General features: G+C 44.3%; 1 protein-coding gene across 2 annotated transcripts in view; it reads right to left on the reverse strand.

The window, feature by feature from the left end:
• Positions 1-23,371, reverse strand: part of LOC125942620 (uncharacterized) — a 66,438-nt gene that overhangs the window by 14,919 nt on the left and 28,148 nt on the right. The window contains exons 5-6 of one of the 2 annotated variants that reach the window (XM_049660828.1): positions 15,605-15,690; positions 15,434-15,493 (exon numbers count right to left, since the gene is read on the reverse strand). In XM_049660828.1, the coding sequence (XP_049516785.1) occupies positions 15,449-15,493; positions 15,605-15,690 (131 nt within the window). In that variant the 3' untranslated portion in view covers positions 15,434-15,448. Of the gene's footprint in view, positions 1-15,433; positions 15,494-15,604; positions 15,691-23,371 lie in introns of those variants that run through there. The other variant, XM_049660827.1, reaches the window with a different exon arrangement.

A 23,371-nucleotide genomic window follows, 5' to 3' on the forward strand; every position in this document is an offset into this window, starting at 1 on the left:
ACACATGACAAATTACTCGCGTATAGCCAGGGGAAGGTTTGGCACAGTTTATTAGAAAGTAATGCACCGGCCCGTTTCAAAAGTTTTTTCCTCCTAAACGCACAAACAAGGGAGCCGCAGGAGACGAATGGGTCATTCGGTGTGCTACAGTTACCATGAAGAAATATTTACACTGCGAATTTTTCCTTTATTGAAGTGCATAATTTAGAAAATATTAGGATATCAGTTTTATTACACAGAGTTTATTGCAGATACTGCGAACTATTTTAAGTTCTCTAAGTTTAATTTCGTTCCCCACTTCTGAATCGTATAGAGTCGACCGTTCCCTGCAAACTGATATTTTTGTTTGCTTGTGGAAATAAAAGCGCTATCACGAGCAGGAAAATGCAACCACACTTGCATGCGTATAAGCATGCGCAATATACCGCAACGTGACCCAAGGGAGCATTATAAATGAAGGCTGTAGTCATCGACTTATTGCTTCAGCGTTGAAAACTGTGTACGTACAGACCACAGCGCGCAAATGGCTGAACGTTGAACCAAAGCACTTCTTTCTATGGTGCTACCTGTTAGTCAAATGCACAACACGTGATAGCCTCAACAATTAATTCGTAACCGAGGTGTCCAGAAAAGCGCGATGTCGACCAGAAATTATTGAGCCCAGGCAGTTATGGGCTTCGTCGTCCAAACAGCAGAGTGGGCAGCGAAAGATGCCAGACCTTATATATATATATATATATATATATATATATATATATATAGGTTTGTGAGTGGTGGCGCTGGCTAACATTCCCACGCTTAGTGCTAGTTGGAAAACATAAATACCCCAGAAAGTGGATGGGAAAACGGCTCCGCGGTAGCTCAATGGTGAGAGCATCGCACGCGTAATGCGAAGACGTGGGTTCGTTCCCCACCTGCGGACAGTTGTTTTTCATCCGTTTTCATTGTCCATTAATTTATTATTTATTTAATTCAATTAGTAAGTACAAGTAATTTCGCCTATGTTGTCCTTGGTGTCATTGTTTGTTGGCTTCTTATGATATGATTAATAAAAATCGGGCCCATCGGTTCCCTTTCTTCTTGTTCATATATATATATATATATATATATAGAATTCAAGTTAATGATGATTTCAGACGCACTGAAGTAAAATGGAGAGACGAGCTAGGTGGTGAACATTCGTCATTGAAACGTAAGCGCAAACTGAGACAAGCACAAGAGAGGTCGAACGACACCAACGCTTTGGTGTACTGCACGTCTGAAATTTGTGTCAGCAAGACCAGGTTCGCAAAGGCTGTTTGAGCGCCGCAGACAACCTGACAAGAGGTTCCTGCAAGTTCTGCTTTTCGCTAAGATATATCCTTTGCTTGCGTCGTTTAATCTTTCTACGGCGTTATTGGACAGAGATTTCTTTCATGTAAAATGACATCACTAAAAATCCTCCTTAGCAGTTTATAAATTTCAACTGCTGTAAGACAGCTTCACAGATACACCGTAAGTTTCTGCCATTTTATATGCCATGCGTGTATGGGCCAAGCGCATCTCCGCCCAAACAGCGCCAAATTTATATGTGGTGCAATGCACACTTCACTGCAGCCCACCAGTTATGTGGAACAAGACACAAGCAAAAATACACAAGCGCACTGTCTAGAAATTTTACTGGAACCTAAGTGGAACGATAACTGGATCACACAACACCACCTCCCCCCGTTTACTGAGTTCCAGATTAGAACGATAAACATAAAGAAAACAGAACGAACGTTCCACAAAGATCCACTTGTATGTCTCGTTCCACTTATTAACAGTTCGGATCCAGATAAAAATAGTGGATCACCTTTTTAACTGGAACTTACATGGAACCAGATTAAGAGTGTACCCAGACATTTACCCCAATCCCACGTGCCATATCTGCAAGACACAGCCAGCCACACTTCCACACATGCTTTGGGACTGTATACAACAATATCCCGACACTAACCCCACGACCCTCTCGTCGAGATGGCACGCTGCCCTGCGTAGCTCCAACCTCGACGACCAACTCTCGGCGACCCAGCAAGCCTGCGAGGCGGTGAAGAGGCAACACCTCGACGTCCCCACGAGGGAGGCCTAGGCCCCGCCACCACCTCTTGCTAGTTTTAATAAAGTTTATTCAATCAGTCAGTCACATAACCTCAAATCTACGTTTGTATGCTGATGACTGCGTACTATATCACAAAATTTCCTGCTTTCATGACCATTTACAGCTTCAAAAATAATTTTCTAATTTTAGGTCTTGGTGCGCTACCCGGCAAATGAAAATTAACATCCGTACTACCGTCGTTATGACTTTCACCAATAAAACAACGCCTTCCGTTTTATTTACAAAATTAATAATTCTTCAATTCAGAGCGTTAGTGAATATAAATACCTGGGTCTTGATTCCACACCCAGTATGTCTTGGTCAAAACACATAAATTTTATAACCGCAAAGACACTGAAAAAGTTGGGCTATCTGCGCCGCACATTGACCACACCCCCCAGGGATACTAAACTACGGTTGTATAAATCGCTAATCCGGCCTATACTAGAGTATGTTTCTCCTTTCTGGAATCCGCACAGGAATTTTTCACCGTTCACAGCAATTTCATCACTCGGCTTGCAACCGCTTTCAGATCGCCGACGCACGGAGTCAATGAAATTATGCACTACACTATTAACTCCTCTTGCCGTAATTCAGATAGTTACCTAACTTCTGCAACTCTATTATTTGTATTTTTCGTATTGCCTCTATCGGGCAATAGCCCCATAGGGCTTCAGTATGTACAAACAAACATATAAATAAATAAATAAATAAATAAACAAATAAATCTTTGCCTTAATTGACACCAAAGGTCGAGGGTTCGACTCCCACCAGAGGTTGTGGGTTCGAGTGCCCTAATTAACTTGGTCTAGTTAACTGTGCCTAAATTAACACTTAAGGTCGTGGGTTCCACTCCCACCAGAGGTTGTGGGTTTGAGTACCTTAATTACCTTGGTCAAGTTAACTGTGCCTAAATTAACACCTAAGGTCGTGGGTTCGACTCCCACCAGAGGTTGTGGGTTCGAGTGCCTTAATTAACTTGATCCAGTTAACTGTGTTTAAATTAACACCTAAGGTCGTGGGTTCCACTCCCACCAGAGGTTGTGGGCTCGAGTGCCTTAATTAACTTGGTTTTGTTAACTGTGCTTAAATTAACACCTAAGGTCGTGGGTTCCACTCCCACCAGAGATTGTGGGTTCGAGGGCCTTAATTAACTTGGTCTAGTTAACTGTGCCTAAATTAACACCTAAGGTCGTGGGTTCAACTCCCACAAGAGGTTGTGGGTACGAGTGCCTTAATTAACTTGGTCTAATTAACTGTGCCTAAATTAACACCTAAGGTCGTGGGTTCCACTCCCACCAGAGGTTGTGGGTTCAAGTGCCTTAATTAACTTGGTCCAGTTAACTGTGCCTAAATTAACACCTAAGGTCGTGGGTTCGACTCCCACCAGAGTTGTGGGTTCGAGTGCCTTAATTAACTTGGTCTAGTTAACTGTGCCTAAATTAGCACCTAAGGTCGTGGGTTCGACTCCCACCAGAGGTTCTGGGTTCGAGTGCCTTAATTACCTTGGTCTGGTTATCGGTGCCTAAATTAACACCTAAGGTCGTGGGTTCGACTCCCACCAGAGGTTCTGGGTTCGAGTGCCTTAATTACCTTGGTCAGGTTATCTGTGCCTAAATTAACACCTAAGGTCGTGGGTTCCACTCCCATCAGAGGTTGTAGGTTCGAGTGCCTTAATTAACTTGGTCCCGTTAACTGTGCCTAAATTAACACCTAAGGTCGTGGGTTCGACTCCCACCAGAGGTTGTGGGTTCGAGTGCCTTAATTAACTTGGTCTAGTTAACTGTGCCTAAATTAACACCTAAGGTTGTGGGTTCGAGTGCCTTAATTAACTTGGCCTAGTTAACTGCGCCTAAATTAACACCTAAGGTCGTGGGTTCGACTCCCACCAGAGGTTCTGGCTTCGAGTGCCTTAATTACCTTCGTCTGGTTAACTGTGCCTAAATTAACACCTAAGGTCGTGGGTTCGACTCCCACCAGAGGTTGTGGGTTCGAGTGCCTTAATTACCTTGATCTAGTTAACAGTGTTTAAATTAACACCTAAGGTCGTGGGTTCCACTCCCACCAGAGGTTGTGGGTTCGAGTGCCTTAATTAACTTGGTTTCGTTAACTGTGCTTAAATTAACACCTAAGGTCGTCGGTTCCACTCCTACCAGAGATTGTGGGTTCGAGAGCCTTAATTAACTTGGTCTAGTTAACTGTGCCTAAATTAACACCTAAGGTCGTGGGTTCAACTCCCACAAGAGGTTGTGGGTTCGAGTGCCTTAATTAACTTGGTCTAGTTAACTGTGCCTAAATTAACACCTAAGGTCGTGGGTTCGACTCCCACCAGAGGTTGTGGGTTCGAGTGCCTTAATTAACTTGGTCTAGTTAACTGTCCCTAAAATAACACCTAAGGTCGTGGGTTCCACTCCCACCAGAGGTTGTGGGTTCGAGTGCCTTAACTTGGTCTAGTTAACTGTGCCTAAATTAACACCTAAGGTCGTGGGTCCCACTCCCACCAGAGGTTGTGGGTTCGAGTGCCTTGATTAACTTGGTCTAGTTAACTGTGCCTAAATTAACACCTAAGGTCGCGGGTTCCACTCCCACCAGAGGTTGTGGGTTGGAGGGCTCTAATTAAGTTGGTCCAATTAACTGTGCCTAAATTAACACCTAAGGTCGTGGGTTCGACTCCCACCAGAGTTGTGGGTTCGAGTGCCCTAATTAACTTGGTCTAGTTAACTGTGCCTAAATTAACACCTAAGGTCGTGGGTTCGACTCCCACCAGAGGTTCTGGGTTCGAGTGCCTTAATTACCTTCGTCTGGTTATCGGTTCCTAAATTAACACCTAAGGTCGTGGGTTCGACTCCCACCAGAGGTTCTGGGTTCGAGTGCCTTAATTACCTTGGTCAGGTTATCTGTGCCTAAATTAACACCTAAGGTCGTGGGTTCCACTCCCATCAGAGGTTGTAGGTTCGAGTGCCTTAATTAACTTGGAGTTAACTGTGCCTAAATTAACACCTAAGGTCGTGGGTTCGACTCCCACCAGAGCTTGTGGGTTCGAGTGCCTTAATTACCTTGGTCTGGTTATCGGTGCCTAAATTAACACCTAAGGTCGTGGGTTCGACTCCCACCAGAGGTTCTGGCTTCGAGTGCCTTAATTACCTTGGTCTGGTTAACTGTGCCTAAATTAATACCTAAGGTCGTGGGTACGACTCCCACCAGAGGTTGTGGGTTCGAGTGCCTTAATTAACTTGATCTAGTTAACTGTGTTTAAATTAACACCTAAGGTCGTGGGTTCCACTCCCACCAGAGGTTGTGGGTTCGAGTGCCTTAATTAACTTGGTTTCGTTAACTGTGCTTAACTTAACACCTAAGGTCGTGGGTTCCACTCCTACCAGAGATTGTGGGTTCGAGAGCCTTAATTAACTTGGTCTAGTTAACTGTGCCTAAATTAACACCTAAGGTCGTGGGTTCAACTCCCACAAGAGGTTGTGGGTTCGAGTGCCTTAATTAACTTGGTCTAGTTAACTGTGCCTAAATTAACACCTAAGGTCGTGGGTTCGACTCCCACCAGAGGTTGTGGGTTCGAGTGCCTTAATAAACTTGGTCTAGTTAACTGTGCCTAAAATAACACCTAAGGTCGTGGGTTCCACTCCCACCAGAGGTTGTGGGTTCGAGTGCCTTAACTTGGTCTAGTTAACTGTGCCTAAATTAACACCTAAGGTCGTGGGTTCCATTCCCACCAGAGGTTGTGGGTTCGAGTGCCTCGATTAACTTGGTCTAGTTAACTGTGCCTAAATTAACACCTAAGGTCGCGGGTTCCACTCCCACCAGAGGTTGTGGGTTGGAGTGCTCTAATTAAGTTGGTCTAGTTAAGTGTGCCTAAATTAACACCTAAGGTCGTGGGTTCCACTCCCAACAGAGGTTGTGGGTTCCAGTGCCAAATTGGTCCAGTTAACTGTGCCTAAATTAACACCTAAGGTCGTGGGTTCAACTCCCATCAGAGGTTGTGGGTTTGAGTGCCTTAATTACCTTGGTCTAGTTAACTGTGCCTAAATTAACACCTAAGGTCGTGGGTTCGACTCCCACCAGAGGTTGTGGGTTCGAGTGCCTTAACTTGGTCTAGTTAACTGTGCCTAAATTAACACCTAAGGTCGCGGGTTCCACTCCCACCAGAGGTTGTGGTTTCGAGTGCCTTAATTAACTTGGTCTAGTTAACTGTGCCTAAATTAACACCTAAGGTCGTGGGTTCGACTCCCACCAGAGGTTGTGGGTTCCAGTACCTTAATTAACTTGGTCCAGTTAACTGTGCCTAAATTAACACCTAAGGTCGAGGGTTCGACTCCCACCAGAGGTTGTGGGTTCGAGTGTCTTAATTAACTTGGTCTAGTTAACTATGCCTAAATTAACACCTAAGGTCGTGGGTTGGACTCCCACCAGAGGTTGTGGGTTCGAGTGCCTAAATTAACACCTCAGGTCGAGGGTTCGACTCCCACCAGAGGTCGAGGGTTCGTAGCCTTTTTGGACCATCGTGTGGTAATGCTAACTCCGGATTTTACGCCTCATGTGCATTTAATTCTTTCGCATTAAAGCAGTTTCTGGGTGTGTTCCATGCTTGTGTTAAATTGAATATGAAAATAGTGTGAGTATGCCGAGTGTGAGTATGAAACTGCTCATTGACGAGGAATGGATACGTCAGAATGCGGCGAGGAAACGTATACAAAACGCAGCCCTTAGGCAGGCGCATATAGAATGCAGGTGAGAGCTTGCGCGGGCAAACTACGCGCGAAAAACGCAAGAACTGAGATAATTACGTCTGCAAGAACTTCTGAAGAGGAGGCGTTGGAACGCGGGCGAGCGCGTCGCGGACAATTCATGCTAGAAAAAAGAAGCACTGCTATAACACAGACCCTTCACGAATGACGAGTTAGAAATCAAGCGAGTGGGTGTTGTAATAAATTATGCGAGCAAGAAAGTGCTACAACATGACTCCTTACTAAGGAAATCACCAAGGAAGCCCGTCTTTCATTTACTAAACACAGGATTGGTGGCAAAAATGAGTTTACTAGGGAGATCGTCACATTGTCATAGTGTGCGCGATATTCTTTGGAGTTGCTTATCTCTTCAAATACGGCAATCTTGGTTCCCTTGCGGTGTTTACAATCAGAGCTCCACAAACATTTGCGCTCAAGCGCTCTGCAAGAACCTGATGTGGTTGGTAATGCTACTGCTATTTCTAACTAATCTTTATCGCTTATGGCTAGGGGTGGCATTCACGAAATCTTATTCATTCCTCATTGGAATGGTCGACAACGCTTTTTGCAATGCCTGTCTTTGCGAGGAGACGCTAGAACATATTCTATGGGACTGTCCTGAATATAATGTTCCGAGACAGTCCCTGGCGTCCGTTCCAGCACACCTGGACAATCGACCACTGTCAATTGAAACCATTCTCACGTGTCATCGACAGAAGACATCGCAGATGAATGCGACGAAGGGACTGCTTAGGTTTTTAAAGGAAACGGGCTTGGACAAGCGGCTATGACAGTGATGTCACGTACCACGCAAGAGTGACGGACTGTGACTGACGATGTGTGTGCTGTGTACGTTATGTGCTCTCTCTCTCTCTCTCCTCCCCATCTTTCATTCCCCCTCATCCCGCTCCCATGTGTAGGGTAGCAAACCGGTTGTGCTGAACTGGTTAACCTCCCTGCCTTTCCTTCTCCACTCTTTCCTTCCTTGCTAACTAATGCTCCTGCTGCGGTTGCTGCACAGAAGCATTAGTTCCCGAGTGTCTGCTCAGGAACTGCTAGCAGGTTACTTCACGGCAGGTAAGTTCTGCTTGTTAACTTGCAATATCTCATTATGAATGCCTCGCTCTTAGGCAGCCAACATGGGAATTTATTGTCTCCGAATTAGGCAAACCAATTTATTCACGCAGTTTTTTCCACTTCTTGTAGCAAACGCGAAATAGTTGACGTGATGTTTCCGTTTGCAATTATAGTGTACCTGGAGTCGACAGTACTGCCGTTAGGCCTGTTAAGGAAGTAGCTCAAGTCATTGCTAACCCTCTTGCTGATATCTTCAACAGTATGCTAATCACTGCATTTTCCCTTGATTAACTGAAAGTAGCTCGTGCTTGCGTGATATTTAGAGGTGGTGATGTTCACGACCTTATGAATGACCGAGTGGTATGGGTTCTTGCAAAAATCGTAGAGCAGGATATACAGTCGCTTCATGAATTAGGGTAAGGCGGGGCAAAATGAGCCACAGAGCAAAACGCGACATTTTGACTTTGCTGCCATCTAGTACTTTCTTTGTGGTTCTCTATTTCATCGATTGGGGGAAGTAGTTGTCCATTAATTTTATCATATTTGTAAGATTATAATTATTATAATTATTATTGCTTTAAATATTGCATTCATGTTCTCATCACCGATCATCAGTACTAGCGTGGGATGTCTTAGAACATCAACGTCATTTACGCCAAGCACTCGCCGCGCCAAACCCGCAATAAACAGTGGAGGATACAGATAAATCCAGACAAACACCTGCGCACATGTGGGGCGGTGGCATGCCATCTGGCCAACCAGATATGCCAATCAATGCGCCTGGTTTGGGGGGTGGCCATCCTTGCCCCATGTGACACGAGAGAATAAATCACAGCCCCAATGTTCAATACGTCCCAATTAGCAAAAAATTATTTTAGGGAGCCTTGTACAGCCATGCTCGCCCGGACTGACCTGGCGACTCATTTGAGTCTCCTCGACTACGGCGGTGGGTACTCAAGTCTTGGACTAAGGATCCACCCTCCGGCCCTCTTAACCCTATTTTTTCTAGAATAAGGTTATATATATATATATATACATATATATCTGGAGCTACGTGCGCTGTTCTCTGTGACTCGTATAAAAAGAGTGCTGCAGATGTAGCTCTTACTTTACGTTGTAGCATTATTTACACCAAATACAGAACAAATATTCTACAAAGGCATAAGCAGTGTTCTATAAAAGATCGCCATTTTCCGCAGCCAGACCTACATCTGCAGCACTCTTTTTATACGAGTCACAGAGAACAGCGCACGTAGCTCCAGATATATATATATATATATATATATATATATCTGGAGCTACGTGCGCTGTTCTCTGTGACATCTGCAGCACTCTTTTTATACGAGCCACAGAGAACAGCGCACGTAGCTCCAGATATATATATATATATATATATATATATACATATATATATACATATATATACATATATCTGGAGCTACGTGCGCTGTTCTCTGTGACTCGTATAAAAAGAGTGCTGCAGATGTAGGTCTGGCTGCGGAAAATGGCGATCTTTTATAGGAACACTGCTTATGCCTTTGTAGAATATTTGTTCTGTATTTGGTGTAAATAATGCTACAACGTAAAGTAACCTTCCTTGTCAGTCTGGTACGGTGTCTACGCTATCCCTCAATGAATAGCTTGTTTGAATGCACCTCAACTTTCCATTTCTTGTGTCGCTGATGGTACATCTCCCACACTGCTAAAGGCGTATGTAAACATACATGTCCGTGTTCTCACAAGCATCTTCAACAGATCTCTAAAGCTTAGTACGTTTTCTAGCGCTTAGAATGTAGCCCGGGTGGTGCCCCCACACATATCGAGTGCTAGAAGTGCAGGCACTAACTACGGCCCTATATCTATCATCTGCGCTGCGTCACAAGAGTTTGAATCTGTATTGCATTATTTGATTTTTATTAGTTCTAAGAACACTTTAAAAGATCAAGAGCACGCTTTGTATTACGGCGCTCAAAAAAAACGAACTTTGTCACATTTATTGTCCATGATTCCACTGTGGTACATAGTAAGGGCCAATTAGACGTTTTTTCTTTGACTTAGGTAGATCGTTCGATGTATTTTGCCATGAGATCCTCATCACAAAGGTCATGCAAATGAACATACCTTCTTCCATAACTGCCCTGGTATCTAATTACTTAAACAACACAGCGTTCTTCGTTGGTATTAATGGACAGAGCTCTGTTAGCTATGAGGTCACTGGAGGAGTTCATCAAGGATCCATTCTTGTCCCTCTTCTTTTTTTACTATGTATGTATGACATTTCGTCAGATATTCGACAGTCTTCATGTCTTCTATATGCTGACGACATAAAGATATTTAAGACCGTCGACAGTGTTCACGACTGCATTGACCTACAAAAAGACAGGAGGAGGAGCAAGACAAGAGGTGAAAGGCAGAAAGGTTAACCAAGTTTAGTGTCCGGTTGGCTACTCTGCACAGGGGGATGGGGTAAGGGCAGAAAAGAAAACAAGCGAAGATTAAAAAAGCAACGCATCAGTGAGCACATTCTTTAGTTTTTCAAAGAGTCCTGTTTCTTTTAAAAAGCATACTGGCGCTTTTAAAGCAGTTCGTGCCGACGTCGGCTGGGACCAGGGACCAAGACTTCTGGCATCCGTAAGGGAACGTTTGTCAATCTTGTCGAGCGTGGTGCTGAGGACTTCGCTGCACTAAAATGATGACAATCAAATAGGACATGCGCTATCGTCTCTTTGCACCCGCAAACTATACAATCTGGACTTGTGGCCATTCTGATAAGGTAGGAGCACGGGTTGGTAAAAGCTACTCCAAGCCACAGACCACAAACGAGAGTTACCTCCCGTCTTGGTGAGCCATGTGGAAGGCGGAGCTTCAGATTAAGATCCAGGGAAGAAAGGCGCTGGTTTTTAGAGTATGGCAAATTTTATTGCGCCAACGTAAGCTCGCGAGCAAGCGCACAGAGAGTTCGCGCGGCGTCTGTTCTTGACATCGGCATAGCGACGCAATCGGCACTTGTGTGTGAAGATCGAGTGGCTGCGTTTGCATGCTCGTTTCCAGGGATACCACAATGATTTTGCAGCCATTGAAATACGATGTCTTTAAAGAACCCCAGGTGGTCAAAATTAATCCGGAGCCCTCCACTACGGCGTACCTTATAATCAGAACTGGTTTTGGCACGTAAAACCCCAGAAAGATGTCCTTTGTCAACTGCCCAATGGTGAACTTTTCGTGTGTCCGCGACAAGTCTATCGTGGGGTACACGGTGTAATGCAGAGAGCCAACTCTGGAGGGTGGCCTTGGAATCGCAGAAGATGAACAATTTCTGGGGTGTTTCCTGATCGATCAATTGAATTGGTGCACACAGAGCTGAAAGTTCGACAGCCGTCGTTGATGTCAGGTGCGATGTCTTGAATTTTTATCACTGTAAATTTTGCTGCGACAAATACTGCAGCTGCTGAATTGGAGTGCAGGACAGACCCATCGCTGCAAACATGTAAGCGGTCACTGTGGACCTCATGTAGTAGCAATAATGCTGCCTGCTTCAATGCTGATGACGGCATTTGTGCATTCTTCTTGATCTCTGGAATGGTAAGGAATACTCGAGCTGAGTGCAGAGACCACAGTGGTAACGACGGCCATATTGCTGAGACGTAATGCAATGGTAGCGATGCTTTGTGAGTAGTCAGGAGATGGCTAAACCTTGTATCCGGCCTAGTTGTTGGCAGGCAAGCAAGATGGTGAAACGATATCCTTGCGACATGTCGAATGTGCACTCTTAGAGCGTCGACTGGAATGCACGTTTACATACGGTGGTTACGTGCCATGGCGATTGTGGCTGTTGTGTATGCGCACTTACGGAGGTCGAGGCACGTTCATAGAACTTGGGCTTGCATACTCCAATTTTGTGTGCCGCAAGAGTATACCGTGCAGCATTCCGCGTTTTCTGCGCCATGTTCTTGCAATAATGACTGCCCTGTCGCTCGATTTCCCTCCGCCCCCCCCCCTCGATAATAAGAGAAGAGAAAAAATAACCACGTAATAAGTGTTATGCTTGTATTCGCATATTTCAGAGCTCATGTACTGTTTTTTTTATAAATGTAGATAATCATAATTTATGATAAGCACCCTCTCACGCACGCCTCCTCGTTTTCTGCTTCTTATTTGTTTCTGTTTTCCTATCTCATGTTGTTTTGTCTACAATATTTCTCTTCTCTGTACATTTTTCTCACGTATTGCTTTTTAAGTGCCCCACTACGAAGGCTCCGTAGCTGTTCCTGGTCAGAGTTAATACATATTTCAATGATTTGTTTATTCAACCGAAGTTTGTTATAACTCACAGATTTCGGTGGCGTCCATGTACGCACAAAATTATCATCATCAGCATTGGCTCGAGCGTCGTCTTCTTCGGCAGCTGGCTCGCCTGCGCCCCTCAGCTTGCGCTCGTGCTCGGCACGCGCTCGTGCCACTGCTCCCGCGTTAGTCGTCGTCTGCTTCCACATCTGGCTGCGTTGCCGCTAATCATTGCAGCGTAGACTTTCACTTCTCTTCTGTGGTCGTAATGGGAAGGCCGCGTTTACGGGAGTATGGGCCATTTAAGGGGGTATGAGTCATTCATTCATTTACATAACGGACAGATTTAATTTGAAGCAATTTTATGAAAATCCATCAAGAATGAATGCGCTTGGGAAAGGGCTCGTCGCTGACGGGTCGATTCTAGCGTCAGGACTTCGGAAGCCCTGGCGAAACGTCAGCGAAGAGTCGCAGACCCCGAATTGTGGAAGCGCGATGTCGAGGCGTCGTCTTGCCCTCCAGGAACCCGACAATGCTGGTGCACGCCTCGGCAACGCTAGCGCCAACTTCCCCGGTGCGACGGCCAGGTTATAACGCGAGTTTCTCAACCGGAATTTCAGAGCCAGCTGCAGTGCTTGCGACCGCTGGTGGTTCGAGCACAACGTGGTACTCGTCAGTGCAATTCGTTCGGAGGAACACCGAAGAAACACACGACAAGCTTCGCTTACGCCATTTCCTCCACAGGGGAAGGGCTACTGATCTTTTTTGTTATTATTTGACCATGATTTCCGTTTTTCTATCCCCTGAAGACAATGTGCGATGCGGCAGTATCGTACTTCTTCCCTTGAAAGAAATGAACATTCTACGTGCATCTGACGACGAGCTGTTACCTTTCTTGCGTTACTATGATTGTGGTGTGCCAGATAACTGAAAGCAAGTTGTTTCTTATTCACCAGCTCCTATACCAGTTCTCCGGACGTCCATTTGCAAATGGCATTAAGCGCATTTATACCGGCCGTTAAATAAGCAAGGTAAATAATGTCAATAAGCATATTTTTATACAAAGCCTCTTTTTCTTTAACAAATAAAATATTCGACATTAGATTGAATATTCGTAAGTGGATTTTCTCTAATATTCCGTGTTAATTTATTTCAAACATTTCACTATTGGAACACGCCTGAAATAAGTTTATTGTGCTACAAAGTATTGTATTTATATATTATGTGTTCAGTGCCTATATGCCCCCTGTAATCCAGCGGTTTTTTTCACCGCATATTCATTCCCTTTTATTCTTTTAGCCTTGCAGCTGAAATCCTCTAGAAGTTTAACTACGGCCTGTTTTACCTTAGGGCGGATACGGCGACATGCTAACTGAATATACTTTATGGTTTCTGTGCGATTTCACACGTTGCGCATGCATATTCCCCACCGGCAAATTTGCTTCTAGACCACCTTTTTCTCGGACATCTTGGTTTCGCTCCAAATAGTAGTGCACTGCCCTTTGAATTATCGTAAATTTATCTGTTTTGATTTAGTTATTTCATGTTTGACGTATGTCTATAGCTAGCTTGTCCAGCACGCCTATCCAGTATGTCGTTTCTGCATCTCCAACTACAAGTTTAATGCCATTTTGCTTGCCGCAATCCATACCGTAAGTTTGAAATTTATTGGTTAGTTTCTTGGTTCTATTTCCCCCCTGTGGTCGGATGTTCTTGCTATACAGGTACCTTATTACTCAATATGAATATTAAGGCTCTTTTTCCTCTTAATTCCCAGTAATGTTTCGCGAACAGACTTTTCTCTGAGCATTCCGTACTATGTAGGATGTGCAGCCTGTACTACCTCGTTTCTTTCCGTGCACACCTAACATGAGTCTTCGAACAGTCACTTCTATATCCAGTGTTATTACGCTTCGAATTTGGAACAGAACACTATAGATTACATATGCAAGTCCGTGAACCATTAGTCTTTTCCCCACTCCTTGGACTACCTTGTACCCGCCGCTTTGAGTACCATCGGGATAAAGTGAAACGTGAATAAAAATGAATTGATCAGAACGGCTCTTACCCGTAAATACATGGAAGTGCGACGTGCAATCGCTATGTAGCCGGCCTCTAAGGATAGAATAGTTCCAAGTGTACGTATCGTAGCATGATTTCAGCCACTGTTATAGATGCAGGTGAATCTGGAAAGGGAACATCTATTCGGAGTAGTTTAGAAATTGTTCGGTATTCAATGCTTATAGGACTGTAGCGCACTACTACGTGCCACAGTGATCCGACACGAAAAGACGAAAACGACACGCACAGCACGCCCACGGTGCGCGAGCAGTGGAATCGGCGGTTGCAACATCGGAGACCAGCGGCGCTTGCTCCCGCTCCCACCTGATTGAGCGGGCCCTGTTAAATAAAACTTGCGGACACCAGGTGCCAATGTTTGCCTGGTTTTGCCTCGCCCACAGTACGTTTATACACAGTATATTTCTGTGTAATCATTTGTCTCCTAAATCCTCAGTTAGAAGTACCCATAATATTCTACCTTCGTGATTTAATTTCGCTGTAGTGCGAGCGTTTGATCACACGATTCGTTTGAGTGACGATTACTTTCCAGTAAGCCTAAAACCTAGCACTACGCTATCTGCATCTCAAATATATGCCAGGTACTAAATATATATCTGGCTCTCGGCAACCAGCACAATCTGATTTGGATACGTTAAACTTGGCAGACATTGCTCCCACCCCATTCTCTTTTTTTACACTATAAGAGATTACAAGTTTATAAATAAACTTGCTACACTGTAGCTCTGTTTCCATGCGGATCATCTTAAAGGGCCGATGCGATAACGGGCAACCCTGGCGGATGCCATTCTCAATGTCAACTGTCTCGCTGCTTGTTAGCTCTTCTCATGCTGTGTGCACATTATTGTTCTGGGGAGAGAATTTGGAGCTGAAGGTGAGTTGGCATTTACAATTTTGGTATATTTTATTAAGTAGCATTACGCTATCTTCCTCTTGATATAAACCGTTAAAAGATTTCACTAAATATCAGTATATTACGGGGCCATACCCGCCACTATAATAACCATTAAAGCAAAGCCAAAAATATAGCTCAATTTCTGGCTCTTTTCATAGACTGTGAATTACAAATAATTCACCGTATATGTGTCTATCTACTCTATAACCGTTCTATAGTTCGCCCCGTATCTCATTTTGTACTGTCCATGCCTGAGACTTAAATTTTATGACTTGGTCTCCTAGGGTGCCACCAGGTCTCATCCTGTACGAATAGTTTCAGAGAATAGTATAGAAAAGTCCAATTCGTAGGTATTAAAGAATAAGACAATAAAACCGAGAACGCAAGAGTACAGACACTGTTTGTAATGCTTACCTTGAAGACTTCCACTACCCCCGAGGCTCGCCATGAGATGACTGCTCTGGAGGAGTCAATGACGTATGCTGAAATCTCGTACGAGTCTATAAAGAACGAAAGCGAGTTTAGTATTATACAAGAATGTTTTCACACTGTAAGCATGCACTTCGTATGCAAAGCTCTCTTTCCTATGCATAAAGCGACGTAAAGAAACGTGATAAGTGCTGCATATCACACGGTAATCCACGGCGGGACATATATGACGAATTCTTTTTTGAAAGGGCACGACACGGAAGGGCATGGTACGGACGGGCACGGCGGCAACTCAATGGCGCGGTTGAACAGCCCCTTCTTGGGCTTCATGCAGATAGCAGTCACTCTCCATCTACTACCAAAGGGACGCGACGCACGATATGTGAGACACATGGTAGTACAACGCATCTTCCTGTTCCTATCAGCCAGCAAACGCCATCGGTGACCCTAAAGCTTGACTATAGTTTTTCACCTTGGAGCAACTAGTGTCAACAACAACCACGCCGATTGGATGGATGGATGCTTAGTCCCCTTGGAAACGGGGTGGTGGTTTGTGGCACCAAGCTCTGGTCATTATTTTGCCTAATGTCCTACCTATATTTTTGAGAAAACACCCAGATACAAAGAATTCCCAGCATCAAACATTTTGACCCATGAATTACTGAGAACTTTGTTTTTGTATGCCTCCGTTTTTTGTGATGTCCATACTTTTCTGCCACCAAACCTCCAATCACGTCTTACTAAGCTCTATTGCGGACATGTTTACCGTCCGCCTACTATCCCGGAAGCCAAACGCCTCAAGGAGGCAAGATGAGCCTAAACTGGCAGCTGGGTAGATAGCATCACATTCCAATAAAACGTGTTCCATCGTTTCCCTAGCTTTACCGCAGCAAGTACATGCGTCTTCGTCCTTGGTGTACCTTGCTTTATAACTACGCGTTCTAAGGCACCCTGGTCTCGCTTCGCAAAGTAAGAAGCTTCCCTTTGAGTTGTTTCTTTCTTTATTTCGTTTTTCCTTTGAGGTGGTTAGTCCATAGCAGGTTTCTTTTCCATTGCCGCCACCCATGAAATTGTCTGAGCCTCTCTCACTCTGCGTTTGACGTTCTTTGTTGCCGTGTTGCTGACCATACCGGTCGCATATATGCTGGTAGGCTTCCTAGTTCTTTTCCTCTACTGTGAGGCAATCTTTTACAGCGAAGCTGTATATGTACAGGCTGAAACAATCGTGGTCCAACCACAGAAACCCTCCGGCGGAAACAAACCTATCCAAAACTCGCGTCTCGTTCACTTGGTATATACCAAAATTCGCATGGAAGGGCACGAATGTATGACTAACATGACTGACAGGTCGTGACATCAATAAGATTACATGCGCGTCAGTTAAGTCACGATTACCGATAATAAAATCACGTGTGGCGCATACCCCGATTGGATATGCGGGTATAAGCCAGGGACAAGAAATAAAGAAAGAAAGAAAGAAAAAATTCACCAGCCCTTCCCCTGTCAATAAAATGGGGGCAGGCGAAGCTTGTGGCAAGACGGCGCTTTCGGAGGCGTTGCGGTTCGTTCGCCCTAAACTCAGGGTCGACGGCTCTTCGCTGACGTTTGACCTCAACATCACGCTCCCGTAACTCGGGGTCCGCGGTTCTTCGCTGACGTTTCGCCTGGGCTTCAGAAGCCCTCTCGCTAGAATGTGCACGTCGACGACTAGCCCTTTCCCAAGCGAGTTCGCGGTGCCGTTGCTCAAGCGAAGCTTGCTCCTTGGCGCAATGCACCACGCGTGGCCTTCCCACCCTGTCGCCGAAACTGATCTGGAAACTAGAAGCCCGACGGGGCGAGCACCAACCCCCTTTCCTACCCTTTCCCTCCCCGCGACACACCAAACGATCCTGATTGGTCGTGCGCACCACGTAATCCGGCGCCGGCACAGCTTTCCCCGCACTTGCTCTACTCTGGGAGCAGCCGGGCTTTTAGCGTCACACCACCGCCACCACCGCCGACACTTGTGAGGCAATACAAGCTTCTCTTGAAAAAGAAAGAAAGAATTCATGCATGGCTCATACGGGGGCCGCACACTTCAGCTTCAGTGGTTTACCGGGTGCCGGGTGCAATAGCAGTGAAATATATTTTCTGTACAAATATCTGAACACTCTTGCAACCAGTTACTTTCTTCCATATTCCTTAGTCGTTCTTCAAAATCCGTTTTACTCTGATCTTACCTCACTTCAAAACTTATTCAGCCCTTATCACCCTGCACAGCTTGATTAGTAGTCTTCCCGTGAGCGCCCAATGCAAGGCTTCCCATTGACCTTTGGTTGTCATCGAGTCCTCATTGTACCCATGACTTCAAGCAAACAACCGCATTTGCAATGTAAGTCCTGGAATCATTACACCTTTCTACTTACCCCGGAGCAACTTGTACATATTGTATTCCCATAGCACTCTGTGTTTCATTATGGCCGCATTTCTTTTCCCTTTTGCTTTTTTTTCCTGTGTCTCCAGATATCTCTCGCCTCCGTTTATCCTTACACCAATGTATTTGTATTATTTTACACGAGGTATTCCTGGCCCTTTATTAACACTGTATTCATTGAATACCATAAAACCTGATTTTTAACGCTAAATTTTATTCCTAAGTTCTCACCTTCTTGTCCACAGATATCAGCCAGACGTTGCATATCACTTTGCTTGTTAGCAAGCAACACAGTGTCGTCCGCATGAAACAATCATGGAAGCTGCTGTTCTACTATGGTGCCCGCCTGTTTGTAATAGTGATTAAATACGATATTGCTTTCCTCTAGCGCCCTTTCCATAATTCCATCCTTACCATGTACGTCATAAACAGCAGCGGGGATAGGGGGCACCCCTGTCTCACTCATTCCCTTGTTGATATCAGCTTTCTCCTCGTGTCTCATCCGTTCTCATTGAACACAAGCGGTATTTTCTCGCTGAATATCCTTGAAAATCTGAATACAGTCGCTGCCTATACCTTCGCATTCCAGAATATCCCACAAAATATTGCGATCTGCGTTGTCATACCCTCCGGTAATGTCTGAAAAAGCCTCTGGACAATTCTATACACTGAGTGAGAACAAATAAGTCATCCAGACGCGTACCAATTCGGAAGCAATTCCAGAAGGTCTCCAAGTATGCCATTTTGTTCTTCCAATGCTTGCAGTTTTATATATTCGCGTACATTGCTAACCTTTCTATATAACCGATATAATTCCCTATATGAGTCAATTCTATCTGTTTCCCCCTTACCGGTATAAATTAAATAAATTCTACTTTGTCGCCTACTGTCTGATATTCGCCTATCTTGTAAGCTTTTTTTTTTCCACTGCTTTCAACAGAGGTTCCTTACTTTTTGGACTTGGCTCATTAATCAGCGTAACGGAAACCTCGTCTAAACCCGTGGCTGTGCGTTTAGAAATTAGCTTTTTTTCGAGTTGAAATTTCTCAGCACCAGGTGATTCTCGTACATGCTCTTTTGTTCTTCAGAAACCACCTCGCATTTGCCTTGAAATGATTCGGCTGTTTTCGAATGTATTTGAATGCCGCGTTCCCTTCCAGTTTGTTTCTATCTTTGTCTAGGATATATGTTGTAGTGTTCCCGACTTCCTGCCTAATAAGTTAATGTGGTTACAAAATATTCTAGATGCGGCGTTCCTTTCTCATGTATTTCTGTCAACCAACGTTCACTTTCCCCTTTAATCTTTGCTTGAACCAGTCTAGAGTCTACGTCAATTGCACGACGCGCAAGTTGCCAACCCACTTCTCGTCCAATCCTGTGATTGAAGTGGATTCTGTCTCTTTAAAAACCACCATACCTTCTCACTTACCTGTTGATTTCCACAACCTCGAAATCTTTCTCTCAGCTCACTTTCCAAATCGCCTCATTAGTGGCCGCAACTGCTTATTGTATGCTAGTGTCACATACAGGTACCTCCGGCACCATGCACACCACAATCTGGACCTGAAGAGACATCCCGCGCAAGATGTCTACACCCTTCGCCAAACTCGGGGCTAGTCCTGCCCCTTTCCTGTTTAGCACAGTGAATGACATCATTATCAAAACCGTTTCGAAATCCGAGGTGGTTGTGATAGAATGATTACACATATTAGGAAAGCCTAGAGCTAAGAAAAGCAGACTAATAATTCAGTGGCTTGCTGATCATCGCTACTAAGTAATAGCACTAAAGAACGGCTACAAGCTGAAAGGGAGTAATGATTCTATAAGTGATTACTTCTAAGTTTGCATTCGTAACATAAGAGAGAAACTAGGGAACTATGAAAAAGCACGAAAGGAAACGGGAGAAAAGGTTAGTTTGAAATATGTAAAACTTGGGATTATTGGCGAAATGTTTTGATCGAATCAAGACAAGAATGATGTGGTCGCCGTAAGCTCTGAAGTAAACATCGCGGCAGAACAAACACAGAAACAACAGCAACAACAACAACAAGCAAAAACAAGAAGAAAGGTGAGCTATCGAAACTACGGCCCCGACGACATTAGAGGTAACTTTAATAAATTTAAGCGTGCGTAGCATTCAGAACAAATTGCCATTTGCTTGAATGTTTGTTACTAGAACTGGTGGCCGACTTTGTCGCAATCAGAGAAACCTCGCCAACAAGTGACATTAATGATCAGGCAACATGTACAGGAAACTATGCAATCATACGGAAATACTGGCCTACGCGTGCTGGCGGCATGGCACTTTTAATCAGCAAAAGGTATGTTTCAAAGTACTTCTAGATGTTGAAGGCGTAGAAGCATTTTTTTGGAAATTGCTGATGGGTCAACGTGTCATCACTGTGGGCTGTGTTTAAGATGCCAGAAATAAATGGGAATTTTAGGAATTTCAATTCCGCTGACGCTCATTTATTCTATGATGAAATGGTCAATTTCATCGTATATCAGACAGTGACTCAGCCCAGGTGTGTACACGGTTTAACGCAGAAAATACTCTTGATTTAATTTTTATTAGTGACCTTTGCCCTCACGAGAGTAGTAAAATGTAAATCATGCCAGGCATCTCTGACCACCAGCTGATATTATGTGCCATACCCGTGCATGACGGGGAATTTCATCGGCAAGCATCGCTCTCGTATCATGATTTGAGCCATGCCGGCAATACAGGAATAATCGGCTGTCTTTCTTTCTAACGCGGTTCTTTCTTAGCACTTTCAAACTTGTCTTCTGATATAAAAGCCATATGAAGTGAATTTACTCACATGATGACTTCCTGCGTAAAAAATGCGTACCGAATTAAACGAAAAACAAACAACAACAACAAAAAAACAGAAGACTAAACCCACGGATCACCCGTGACGCTATACATGCAAAGCGAAAAGTAACGCTCTGGACAAAGGGCCACTCTCATTGGGGAAAGCATTTAGGGCATGGCAAATAGTTGAACTGTATCAGCGTGCAGTTAGAGCTTGAGAAGAATATTTGGAAGTGGCAACAATCGCAAATAATTGCAAGAGCGTGCTAAATATGTTACGTGGTTTCGCGCGGCAGGTTATTGCTTTTTCGAAGTGCCCTTGATCTTGACTTCGTTAAAACCTATCGTGTAAGCTCGTATAATATTGTATCGTAGACTACGCTGCCTCAAAATACAAGTGAAGTGGCTGTATATATTCTTAAATGACATTACTTGCGGTGCAATTTCTGTGTTGTGACCTACCACGCGTCAATTTGAACTTTCGGCTCTATATTTACCGTTCATAATAATATTGTATTTCCTTTGCGTGTCTGGTTTAGCCGGCCTATATTTGCTGCGTGCTGTCCCTCGCTCTTTTTGTTTTAGCCGGCCAATTTTTTATGAGTACAGATTGCTAAAGAGAGAAGGAGCATCACCCGTTATGCCAACCTATCTTGCAAATACATTTAATTAAAAGAAACGAAAAAAGCTATACACGATACCAGCAAGTCTAACTAGAAAAGCACTCACAGTGCCCGTTAATCATATCAGGTGTAAACTAAGGAAGGCTACAACTAATTGCTTTACGAATATTCTTCGCCTTTTTTTAATGTACGCCCGACATAAATTTTGTAAGTACCTGAATCCCAAGAAAAACGGCGAGCACACGCATTCCTCCGACGACAACAGCGCTGTTGCAATTTCCTTCAATGATATCTTCGAGTCATTTTGTACCGTAGATGACGGAAATATGCATTTATGGAACAGTCCGACCATGCACAAATAAAACCACCCATCGTCACCAAGCAAGGCGAGCTTAAACTCATATTAAACACTGAGACAAACTAATACATATACACAAATCAGGCAACAAAACTGTGCTTTCAAATTACAGACCGATATCCATAACTAGCTCTGTATGTAAATTATTAGAACATGTATTATTAAAACACATAACTATGTACCTGGAAGAACAACATATCATCTCTTCTACCCAGCGTGGTATCCGTAAGGGAATCTGAACAATTTCTCAATATTGAGAATTATTACATGATGCCGCCCAGGCTATTCATGACCATAAGCTAATTGATCCAATTTTTTAGATTTCTCTAAAGCATTTGACCGCGTTTCACATAGAAAAGCTAACACTCGGAGATGGTCCCATTGTTCACTAGATTAAACGTTGCTTGAGTAACCAACCACAATGTGTGTACCACAGGACAGCGTTTTAGCGCCTCTTTTATTCACGCTATTAAATGCGTAAGCATTTCTATGCCTACCCAACGAAGTAACCTGTCCGTCCGTCACGTAAGAAAAATGCAATGGCTCATATCCCCGTATGGCTGTGGCTACAAGCGCTCAGAAAAGTGAAGCGAACAGTGCATACAATAATTGAAATGACCCATACAACACACAGAACAGCACACGTTTCAAAAAGAACAAGCCCAAAACAAGCATTAAAGCCATAAATGAAGCATTGCATACCCCCCTCAGTAGTTGTAGTGGTGGTTTTGCAAGATCTTCGCTGGACATCTACTTTCACAGGTTCGTAACGACCGATAAGGCTTGTTATGGGTCGGAGCGAGTCCGATAAGGGTGATGACAACTGATAAGGGTTGATAAGGGTCGGAAGTAGCCTGATAAGGTCGATAACGACCGATGAAGCTTCAGCAAGCTTTATCGGTAAAGCTTGAAATACTGTTGGAAGGCATCGGTAGCGATATAATCTTAACCAATCAGTGAGTAATCTTAGTTTGGTCGACGATAAGCACGGAGGAAGGAAATTAACTAGGAGAGAGCATTACGTCACGCAGCCAGCCTTGCCGAGCCAAATCTCCGGAAGCCACACCTTCCGTTCTTTCTGCCTCAGAAAGCCGGTCCACCACGTGACTCTGCTCGGCGGACTCAGCCCAGTGTGCTTCGTTTGGGGCAGGTTTTAACCGAGGTGCACTTATTACGGGCACCTTTCCAATCACTCTATGCGCAATTTCTCGACATTTGGTCGCATAACTCCAGTCGTTTATATTGCAGTGTACTAATTATCGTTTTCTTTGCAACGTGCGACTGCGGTAATCAATATTTGCTCTGGCACTCGCCGTCTTTCCATAAGAGCTTATGCTGAGTGCGGTGGTGGAAGACAGTAATGCTTACTGTGACACTATCACGTGTACGGTCGACTCTCTTGGCTTCGCTTGTTTTGCGCTATGCTCCCTCCTAGTTCTGTCGTCCCTCCATGACGAGAACACTCACGCAATACAAAAAAGAGGATTTCAAATGCATTGTAGTTGGACAAAGCGTCTAAAGATGTCGCTACCTACGTTGCTAC

The sequence above is a fragment of the Dermacentor silvarum genome, chromosome 1, assembly GCF_013339745.2.
Source record: "Dermacentor silvarum isolate Dsil-2018 chromosome 1, BIME_Dsil_1.4, whole genome shotgun sequence".
NCBI classification, from domain to species: Eukaryota; Metazoa; Arthropoda; class Arachnida; order Ixodida; family Ixodidae; genus Dermacentor; species Dermacentor silvarum.